The following is an 11,863-nucleotide window of genomic DNA, read 5'->3' on the forward strand; positions in this document are numbered from 1 at the left end:
TCTTTTAGGGCAAGGCATAGGGAGAGATGGCATTTGGAGGATGCTCAGTCAAATTCACACAGATCAACTGATGTGGTTTATGTATTAGAGGAGACCAGGGAAAGGAAGATTTTAATCCATCCCTCCACTGTCTTGATCCCAGGTGAGAACTCCTTCTATGGGCTATTCTAAGGCCATACCTGATCAAACATCCTCAGTCAGTGCTAGGGCTCATCATATTTTATTTTTAAACAGAGAGGTTAACTGTGAAAAATGAAAGTTATTAACCACATTTAAATTTTTAAAAAATATAAGAAACATGACGCAGGGTGGAACAGAGGGAATTTTAAAGCTTTGGCTGGATATGCACAACTTGACTGAAATAAATAAAAGCCCAAGGCCACCTTTAAGCCATTTTAGGGGACAATACTAACACAAGTAATAAATGGATACCCTCAGAGTCCAACTTACAGAGTGTTGAGGTTCTTCAGTCTTCTGAAGGCTCCAGGTTGTATCTCCTTGATGTGGTTGAAGCGTAAATCTCTAAAAGCAGAGGATATAAAGTCATTAGACCAGGGAACAGAGTGGAGAAAGAGTGTGGATAATGGTTGGGGTCTGCAAATTCAGCCAGTAGCTGGGACAAGCCTACAGTCAGAAAATTCTTTATTCTAACTGCAGAGAAAACCAGACACTAAAAGGACTCAAGGGATCATTCCCATGAGCACCAGAAAAAAGTCTGCACCAAAACACCCCAAGTTCATGTGCAGTAACTCTTGCATCTCAACCTGATTTGTAGAGGAACACACATCATCATGTGGACCCATAATTTCGCTCCCTGCTAAAACTATCTTTGCCCTAAAATGGTTAAATCTGCTCAAATAACCTCATATAATAAGAATTTCCCATTTTGCTCTGCAATGCTCCAAGACTTACAACAGCTTATCGCTGCCTGCATTTCAAATCTGTGCCAGCTTCAATTAGAATTACTGGAGTCCAGGGGATTCTGGCAAATTTCAAGGGCTGCCCACGGAACTACATCAGCTTGGAACCCAAAAACATGGGGTTTGGATTGCTAATGGGATAATGAAATAGGAGCTAAGTGGTTTAACCTGCTTAACGAAAGAGAAACACTTTCTATAGGGAACGTGCATTGATTTGGCACCTTCCATGGCCCAGTGTATTATCACAAATCACAAAAGGCTGACAAACAGGGACTGCTGCAAGTTTCTGTCCAAAGCACACAATGAATTGGATTTTTTTTTTCTCCTGCACCACTTGATCTATCCCATTCAGGGAATACACAGCTATTTTTTCAGTTTAAGGCTGCCTTTTAAAGGCATTTGCTTTAAGAGGAAAAAAGCACGAGTTGCCCATTGTGGTGGTAAAGTCACACTTGGAGGCAGAGTTTAAAACAAGGATTCTACAAATAGCTGCAAATTCAACAATTGTTTTGAGACAGGCAGCAACAAGAATTGTGGCATATATAAAATTCAAACCAGAAGGAGGTGCAGTCATTACAGGTAACCCCAAACTGACAGTGAGGATGCAAGGGGGCTGAAACAGCTTGGAGCAAGTACTCAGGAAGAGGCTGCACAAAAAGCTGATTTTATTTTAAGATCATGGAATCACAGAATAACAGATTTGTTTGAGTTGGAAAGGACCCTAAAATCCATCTCATTCCATCTCCCTGCCACAGGCAGGGACACCTTCCTCTATCCCAGGTTGCTCCAAGCCCCATCTAACCTGGCCTTGGACACTTCCAGGGATGGGGCATCCACAGCTTCTCTGGGTACTGCCTCACCGCCCTCTGAGCAAAAAATTTCTGTCTAATATCTAATGTAAACCTGACTTATTTCAGTTTATAACCATTGCCCCAAGATGTAATATTTCATTAGCTTAACTTTGCAAAATGTAGTCATTCTATGCTAAAAATTTAATAATAAATTTCCATAAGTTTTAGGCAGAAAATGCGAGGCATTTTTACTTATACTGAAATATCAAATCTCTGCCTTGTTACCCCTTTGTTATCACTGGATGCAACAGCACATGGACCAGTGGAAGTTGTTTTTTCTGTTGTGTTTTTTTCCTTTAACTTTTCCACTTTGACCAAAGGATTCAAAAGTCTAATATAAAAAGAAATCTTTCACCTCTCTTAGTTGTAAACATTGCACAGAGAAGAATTAGAGGGCAGAAAGAAATACAGCTTCACAATATTAAAAAAACCCCAATATTTCTAGTTGTAATTCACCTTCTCTGTTTGACCACTGCAAGCTGCAGTCCCAAAGGATCACCTCTGACATTTTCAGGTGTGCTTGGCTTAGCTTGCATTGCCTCAAATGTGCATTTCTTGTCTTTCTTCTCAGAGGGAGTTTCATATCCCTCTTCCCTGACAATGTGAATTTGAGGGTACCTTTATGGATTTTCCAATGCAGTGGCTGCCACCATAAAGCCAAACACAATTAAACATTGGCAGCAGTGACAGCACAAGGTGCTGCCTCTTCTCCACAGCCTCGTTAAAAGGAGACGAGGAAAGACTAGACCAGAAAAAAGGTGAAGAAATGCAAACTTGATTTATGCACAAACACTAACCCCGCTGCCCTGGGGGCTGTAAAGAGCCCTGTAATTAATCCAGGCAGCTGGCTGCAGGTAATAGGGAACATTGCAAATACATGGGAGGAACACACAGGGGTCAGGGCTGGAGCTGGTGATGCTCAGGGAAGGCAGCAGGGAGCAAGTGTGAAATCCAACTTCAGGTCACAGGCTGCAGGTGGGGACAAACAGCCTCTGAGTATTTTAATGAAAAAGGGCAGCTGCAGTCCTTTAAACCACACAGAACTACAGATTTTTAAACTACACCATCCCCAAGGATCATGTAATAAAGCTTAGCTCCTTATTTTAATGAAATATTTTAATTTTTCTTCTGTTTTCTCTTCCAGGTAAGGCCTTCAGATGATTCTCTGGACCCTAGCTGTCTTTCAGTCCTTTGGAAAGTTCTTTTTGGTTTGCTCTCTATCACAAAGGCAGCAGCTTTCCCCACAGAAAAAAAAAATGGAACAGTAAAACTGCATCTCTTCTCTGAGCACTTCATTTCGAGAAATGATGTGAAATAACTGGAGAGAATCCAAAAGAAAGCAATGGGAATGATATGAAGTCTAGAAAACATGACAATGACAATGAAAAGAACTGAAATTGCTTATTTAACTATAGATACAATAACTATGACAGGAAATTGCTACAAACAGAAAGGGCAAACAGTCACTGACTGAAACTGCAGATTCAGGAGTTTTATAAAAATATCTCAATTAGCAAGGCTCATAAAACACCCAGTGGATTCAGGTGAGACAGGCATTAGCCACACATGGTTTAGGCAGGTGGATCCTGCCCTGGAGGATGGACCTATTCTGCTATTCTGCTCCCTGTACCCCAGAGAGCATTAAAAGTACCAGTGTTGATGTCCCTGCACAGCAAAGAAAGTCCCTGGGCATGCAGAGGAACCTACATATTCCTCTTTACCATATAAAATCCCAATACTTTGGCTCATCCTCAGCGTTTTTACTCCAGATCTCGCCTTAGCCTAAAGCCTCGCCGGCAGGGAAGGGCTGCACTGGGAATTCTCTGCCTTGCCTGTGTTCGATTGAGAACATTCCCTACAGAGTTTGTCTCCTCTCACACAGAAACGCTTGTTCCTCTCTATTCCCAGGGTGCTCACTCTGGAAATTTACGTTTCTTTTCAGGAACAAATGTGCTTTTTACAGGGACCCACCGCGGAGCCTGTCCCAGGGCAGGCGCTCCCAGCTGCCCCAAGCCCAGCTGAGCTCCCTCCCTCCTGCCTGCTCCTCTCCACCTGGGAATTTGAGATATGGGAGAAAAAAATAATCTTTGTGATTTAACTCTCCCCCATGATTTCAAGGATGACAATCAGGGTTTACAGATGACCTTCCCACAAGGAGCAGCTGCTGCTAAAGGATTTTGGATCCTCTTCTACCTTCACACAGAGCAGGGCCTGGGACAGCAGCATCACCCAACACAGATCCCTCTGGACAACACCAGTTTGACTGGCCCAGCTTCAAATCTCACCAAACCCTCATGCTCTGACAGGAAAGTGATCTGGAATACACAGATAATCCAGGATTTGCTGTGGAAATCAGTCACCTTTTCTAAATTTGGGAATTATTAACAGAGGTTACAAAGAATGCCAGAGTTTGCACATGGATGGGGAAATGGTTTTTTACAGAATGGCACTCGAATCTGTCTGAGCCTCTCAGCTGCTATCAGAACAATCAGAACTGCAAGCCTTGTGTTAAATAATTATCATTGATTAGGATATAAAGCAATCAATGGCTTTTACAAGAAACTTCCACTTCTGTTTAATCTATTTAGGCTTTCCCAGACTCATGTATTACTATGTTAACTAAGCAGATAATTAGCTACAAGAGGCATTTTACTGCAGTTCCATGGAAATTACTGGGTTTGTTTCATTGGAGAATCCTTTGTGTTCCCAACCCTGTGCTCAGCAGTGATGCTGATGGCTCTGCCCAGAAAGTGGCAGCCACACAATCACTACCAACAATGACACCCAGAGTAAAGGTGCTTTTACAGAGATAAGATGTTGAAGTTCCTCCCAGTGTTTCCTGGGGAAGGGAGAGCATGAAAGACATCCTAAACACATCCTAAAAATATCCTATAAGTCAGGTTTCCAATAGAGAAGAAGAGCCAGGACATTTATCAGAAAGATGCTCATTCCTCACATTTATCTGCACAACATCAGAGTCAGCTCTGCAGGTTCCCCGGTCCTGCCAAACCACCCCAGTCCTGGCAGGAAGGGAAAGCTGCCTTGCTGAGATGGAAATGAAGTTTTCCAGACCTACTGTCATCAGCTCCCCAACTCAGGAATGTCCCTGTCCCACACGAGTCCCCAAATGGCTTTAATAAATGACAGCCTTCATCCCAGACCCCTTACATGGACAGCTGAGCCCTGCCATCCCTGCCAGGCAGATGAGGAGACCATGGGGAGCCTCAGGGCTGGGGATTTTCCAAGTCCTGGCTATTTTGGGCCTTACCAGCTTAAGACATCAAGATTTGACTGTTCAAAGAGTGAATAGGAAGGAAAATATGTTGAGCATGGAGAAACAAGGAAATGAAGTGATGGGATGATGGCTGAAACAGTGGAGAGGAGGCAGCTGCAGGGAGCCTCCCTCTGCAGAACAGGCTGTGGTTCCCTGCTGCACTGCCACACCACTTATTTTGAAGACTCAGGAACACTAGATTTTAATTAAGAAGTTACCACAGGCATTCCTGAACCCAGCTTAAAAAGATTTCAGCTCCCACAAACAGGAGTCAGATTTTCAAAAGGGCTCCCTCTGCGTCAGCTGGGGCAGGAACCTGACCATAATCCAGCAGCCAGTGTACCAAGCCGGTCTGATCTCACTTCTTCTGTCCGTGTCAGCTGGTGGGAATGCTGTGCCTGAAAGGCCATGCCAGGGCAGGAGAGATCTGCTGGTGCCTCATTCCTGGTGGAATCATTTCAAATACCACCTGGCATCCCTTCAGCTCTTTCCAGGAAGTGCAGTAACAAGGAATACCTCCAAAACACAGTTTTGGTCCTGAACATGTTCAGTTAGGAAGATTACATAAAAAGATGTTGAATTCATCAATGTTAGATAATGTGAGCTAATACTTATTAGCAGTGGGATGAAGATTAGGGTCTGATTCTACCCAAAGCAGTTGAGTCTATTCTTGGACATTCATGGCAACATGACTCTCTTAAGTTGATGCATAATTCCTTTACACCATCTATCCAAGATATTGCCTACATCAAAGGAAGAAAACTTTCCCTCCTCCCAAAGTGTGTTCTGACTCTGATTCAGAGAAAGTAAAATAAACACTTTAATATTGGGTCTTATGTAGCTTAAGTGTCAGTTTTCCACTTTTTTAACAGCATGATCATTAAAGGTTTTAGAATACACATACATTCTTTCACCAAAAAATACTGACTTCTCTTTAAAAAGCACAGGAAAGAGTCCTGTTATCCCTATGGGGTGAGAGCAACAAAAATATAAATACTCAAGTGGGAACCAGATGCTGAAGCACTGGGAAGTTCAGGGAAAGCAGGATTTTAAACACCCAAGGCTGCTACAATCACAAGACTTAGGATGCTTCCATCAAAAGATGCTGGAATATATTTAAAAGGAAATATATTTGAAATACCTTCCCTCCCCATTTTCCTGCCAATGAAGAGACTTCTAAAAATAGAACATGAAGTTCTTGGTCACCTCTAGAAGGTTTAATAAGGATTAAATACAACAGTGAAAGGCGTCAGAAAGAGATTCTACCTGGCACATGCAGAATGTGTGGGTGTGCATTTAATGGCTGCATATAAGATTATCACACACAGAGGAAATGAGTAATCCCTTCTTCAACCCAAAACACACGACGGAGACCACAAACAGAGCAGCATTTCCAAGAACTCATTTGCTCAGTAAACCTTTCCCCAACGAATGTATAAAATTCCTTCTCAAAACGTGTTCACTAACAGACTAAGAGAGCTACACCCTGTCCTACTCCGGCCTTCCTCCTGCAGGAGGAAGAGAGGAACCAAAAGCAGCACAAGAAAAGGAAACAAAACTTGCCAAGCTGGCCATGCTTACACTGCTCAATTAGCAACCAGGTCTGTGAACAACTGGGTCACCTTCAGTTCATGCCAGCAATGTGTTCAGATCCCAGATCCTGCCCTGTGCCCTCAGCTATGTTTCTCCAGCAGTACTCATTCATTATGTGCCCTGCATAATGCAGAAAGAAGAATAACCCATGGATAATTGGATTGCAATCCATTAGTTGCCAGCCAGAGGCTAACTTCTTTCCATGGATTTCTTCTACTCATGCCCACACGTTTCAAAGTTTATTGTTTTAAATGTCACACTGCAGAACAAATGGCTGTGGAGGTTAAAGACCTTTTGAAATTTTCAGAGTGTATGTTCCACAGCTGTTCTCTTCCTTGGGCTGCTGGCTGGAAGAACTGCCTGAATCCCAGTGGTAACCAGCAGATCACATCTGGATAATCGTGTTCCAGCTGAACAGACACCAGCCAAAATACGTTTGCAGTTCTACACCATGAATTTTTATGGCTTATCTGTAACCGTGTAGTTGTTCCTGCCATCCCATTCTCTGCTTGGGATAAAGTGAGCAGACTCCATTACCAAAGATAAATAGTCTACTGCTAAAACCAGACTTTGGGCCAGATCCTCAGCTGTACCCAGCTGGGATTGGGAAGGGAGGAGGGAAATGGCGACCCAAGAGGAGCCAGTAACAGCTCATCAATCCTGGAGCTGGTTTGATGCCAATCCCAGCATCGCTCAGAGAAGGCGATGGGCGGCTCCAAGTGCTGTGAGCTGGCTGCAGCCCCAGGGGCCAGCTGCCAAGAGTGAAGCACAGCCTGTGCCAGCTAGGAGACTTCCCCACTCTTCCAGGATGCTTAGAGAGGGTGGCACGGAGTTATGGAGGTCAGAAAGTCCCAAACTCCAAACTTCAAAGCAAACTCCATCTGGAAACTGCAGCTGTTCTTCGAGGGAACCGAGCTGGAGCCTGGGATCAGTCTTTGGAGCTGCAGGCACAGACTCAGTCCTGTTCACACCAAAGATTAACTGTGGAAAATATCCCAATCCCACATTTTCTGCTCAGAATAACTCCGTGATCAAGACTATTCTTGCTATAATTCCAAATGTTCAGTCTGACACAAGGGTTCTCCCAGGAGAAACACTAACATACCAAAAAAGCCGAAAGAGTCAGGGCTTGGTTAAGAAGCATTCCTTGATCTTCCACAATTCAAAAAAGAGTTTATTATTCTAATGCTATTTATAACGGATATAAATGAGATGCTGACTGGGAAATGCATTTGCACACATTAGATCTTCAAGATAGCCAGACATTCAGGATTCTTCCTTGCCACACAAAGGGCCATGATCTGCCAACAGAGAGCACTCACCAGGCTCATCTGTCTTTATGTCTATGAGGATCTCTGATCTCCAATGTGTGGTTTGCTTGTAATTATGCAGACAGTAGTAAAAGAGGATAAATGGATAAATCACCTTAAAAAATACTGGTTTGTGAAGAGTCATCTTCCTTTGCAATATTGCAAATTTTATATCTCACACCTATACTATTTCTCTAACTGTTTTAAAAGCCAGTTTCCCATTCAAGGTGGTGCAAAGAATGAAGTGTTCTGCTGCCAGAGGGAGCTTGGAACCACACTACTCCAGAACTGGGAAAGATTTGGTGACACAGTGGAGTTCCTTCCCTCTGCACTCGAAGGATCTCTAGCAGAAACACACTCAGGCTCCACTGTGACAGCAAACATTGCCTCATTTCAAACAGAGAACAGGAATTAAGCTTCAATTATATCAGAAATACCTCACTTCAGCCAATGGAACAAACCTTTTCCTCAATAAAATCTAGGTTTAACAAGGAGGAGCAAGTTACTTTGCTAAAATCAGTGTCAGGGTATTTTAAATATTTTAATATTTCAAGATGCAGGGAAATAAGAGAGAGAAAAAGGTTGGTCAGAGTGTGACAAATCAGATGCTGCAAGTTACTGTAAGAGCACATAAGCACTGCCCTGTGAGCAAATACTGAGCAGGGTCACACTGAAAAGAATCATTCCAGCACCAGCCCAGGCAGTGAGAAAGCTTTGGCAGCTGCAGCAAGTGTAGATCTCATCCTGTGGGCCACCAATGCAAGGACCTCTGTGGCCTCCACCCAGCAAAGCAGACCTGGATGGCAGCACTCCAATGCCAGCATCCTGCCCACAGCATGTTCCTCTGGCTGCCAGCAGAGAAAGTGCATTAGCAATATTAGTGAGATGTTCATGGGAGAAACGCTGGTATGGATGTGCCAGCTGAGATAAATTTGAGTTTGTTGTAAGCAAAGGGAAAAGCTGCTCAAGCTCATGTTGGAAAAGTTTTGCAACTGGCAGCAGCTGAAGGAGGATGAGTATGAAGATTCATTTTTGACAAGTCTTTCCAACTACTTACAGAAAAAGGGTCATCCAAGACAAGGGGTCAGATGAGAGTAGCACAGAAGGGAAGGATTTTATCACATGTCACTGCATCTTAAAGGCACCTTTAAATTCAGGATTAGTTTAGAATCACAAGGAAATGCTCTTCTGCATCTATCAGTAAGTTCTTTAGGAGCCTCCAAGCACTCAGTATCTTTTTCTTCCACGTTTCCTGTTTGAATGGACTCAGCCACCGGCTCCCTCACCTTCTTATTTCTCAAGGAATCTGTGAGTTACCACGGTTGTTACTTTCCAAATAAGCCTTAATTTGGTTTGAACAGTTCAAGTAGAAAGTGGAAAACCAGTACTTAACAACTCAGTACTGAAATGGTATTGTATATATAAGGAAAGTGTTTGTGTCACTGAAGACAAAAGCCTGAGCTGCTCTATTTCCTCTCTCCCCTATACCCATATACAAACCCTTTCCATAAGCTCAGTTTAACATTTTTGACCTTTGATTCCCCAAAACTGTCTTCAAGTGCTAGCCCTGGAATTACTCTCATTAAATTTTTCAATTCCCTTGATTGTCCCATTAGTAATTAACTGATGCCAAAAGAAGCAGTTTCTGTTTCTTGTTTTAAAAGCACAAAACAGTTCTTGAGGCAGATAATTCTGCAGGAAAAAAAAGAGAATAAAATATGCATTTGGCCTTGATTTTCTTTTTTCTTTTTTTTTTTTTTTCCTTCTTTCTAAAGACCGTGCAGGTAAGAAAGGCAGGAAAATGAAGTGGTTACTCACAGAATGTTTGTCTGGGGCGGGATCTCGGGGATGGTTTCCAACATCAGATGCATGCATCTCACTGTAGTCCTGAAGCACAGGCAGCGGCTGGGACAGGAGCAGGACAAACCAGGCAGGAGGAGAAAATACAAAAATCCTCCAAGAGCTGAAGGTTTGATCAGCATGGTGTTTGCTGGAGCGTATTTGCCTCAAATCTGAGCTGCAGGGAGCTGACAAAAAAAAGTTTCCCAGCGCCGAGGTCCAGGAGGAGGGGACTCATCAGCATGTGTTTGCAATTAAATTAAGGCAGTTTGACAGTCCAACCGCCCACCCTCTCTGCACATCACTGGAGATCACGCTGTTCCCACCCCTCTCTAATTGTGGCGCTGAAATACAAACTCTTCATTTTGATCCACTTTCGCCTTGTTGCTGCTTTTAAACAGCAAGTTAACTCCTCACCTTTTCCTCAGGAATCTGTCTGGAAGCAGAGTGCACCCCCATGGACAGCAACCAAAAAACGACCCTGTGCTTCCAGGGCTGAGCTGGGATGCAAAAGACCCAGGGACAAGGTTTTTATGTCAATTATTTTTGCCCTAGCACACTCTGCAAACTAAAGTGAGAGTCTTAACTAACAGCCTATCAAATGTATTGTGCTGTAAGACTTTCAGGAAAGAGGCTGTCTCTTATTACGTGTAGTTACAACATCGAGAAAAAATACGCCTCCAGCCATTGAGTGGGCATGGGATGTAAGAGTAAAAGGGAGATCACTAACAGAGATAAATAACCTGCAAATAAAGTCAAAACTCCACTCTGGAATCAGTAAAGTTTCTTAGGCAGAGTAAAAGCTGATTCATTTCAAAGGTCTTTGACCAAGTATAATTTCTTTCAGCAAGGATGTCATTTGGAAAAATGTCAGGGTTTTTGAGAAATTCAAGGCAACTGAGGGGTGAAGAGGGAAAAATATCCATGAAGTCAACTGAGTTTGAACTGTAGGAAATGCAGTCCTCTATTTGTTTCTCCCCATCGGATGATAAAATTAAGATGCAGAAGGCAGGATTTGTTCCCAGTTGAATTAATAGGATAAAGAGGTACTTGAGGAATTTCCAACATGGCATCATCCCACATAATCTGGCAGGTCAAATGAAAGCTTCCCATCAACCTGCACATCTGCTTTGTACTGTACACTACAAAATAATTAATGTGGCAAAGAAGACAAGAGTGACATTTAAACCTTCCTGGTTCAGATTCTCTGTTTCGGGAGAGTGTTGGGTTTGGGGTTTCACTTAAAATTTTCATGCCATGGCAGGTAAAAGGCGTATTCTTTTGTCCAGCTATAAAAGAGAATTATACTGCAGGCTTTCTGCACTTAGCACTTTCTGCACAGGCAATCAGCTGTTTGTTTGCCCTGCCATCACTTGGAAATCCGAGCAAGTTCACTGAACTCATGGTTTTGGGCAGAGTGTCCTCTAGCGGCCACCCAACCCAACCCAGGCCAACCCTGCTCACAAAAACGGGATTGTAAAAAAGCCAAATTATCATCTTCAGCCTTCATACAACAACGGGCAGCTGAAATCAGGCTGCTCTGGTGAAGAGGACAGGTTTTAATTCCATTGAGGCATTAGAAGCACATTGTCTCTGTGCATCAGGCAATGCAGAGTACGTGAAAATCTTCCTGAAGTTGTCTGTCCTTCCAGCCTCACTGCTTCCCACACTGACTCCTTCCAAAGCACACTGGACTCTGCCAGGACAGAGCAGCACAGCTGGTAAGGGGCTGCTCTGCAAAGCTCGGAAAATGAATAAAAACTCTCTCTCCAAACCATGCAGCAGTTATTTCGGAGCCAGCATTTCCCCTGGCACATCTGGCCACTTTGTAAATACACAGCTTTTACTTTCTGCCTCTGTGGTGCATAAATTCTGAGCTCTAAACCAGCCCTCTGCAACAACAACAAAAAAATTCCTTTTTATTTGTATTGCAAAGAGGAGAGCTGGGCCAGGGCTCAGTCCCATTTCTGTGGGATGAGCCCTGTCTGTGGAACTGCATTCAGAGCCTGGCTGTGCTGGGGGGAGCAGAGGATGGACTGAGGTGGATTTGCCCACTGCTTTGTAGGAATGGGACCT

The 11,863-nt window shown here is 43.4% G+C and overlaps 1 protein-coding gene across 1 annotated transcript in view; it reads right to left on the reverse strand.

Annotated features, from left to right (window-relative positions):
- LOC310915890 (peroxidasin homolog) overlaps window positions 1–9,930 on the reverse strand; it is a gene marked incomplete at its 5' end in the record, with an annotated part of 46,753 nt that extends 36,823 nt beyond the window's left edge. The window contains 2 exons of the mRNA XM_083873086.1: window positions 451–522; window positions 9,767–9,930. Coding sequence (XP_083729212.1) covers window positions 451–522; window positions 9,767–9,930 — 236 coding nt within the window. The remainder of the gene's footprint in view (window positions 1–450; window positions 523–9,766) is intronic.
- Between the last annotated feature and the right edge of the window lie 1,933 nt (window positions 9,931–11,863).

The sequence above is a fragment of the Zosterops lateralis genome, assembly GCF_965231275.1.
Source record: "Zosterops lateralis genome assembly, chromosome: 16".
NCBI lineage: Eukaryota > Metazoa > Chordata > Aves > Passeriformes > Zosteropidae > Zosterops > Zosterops lateralis.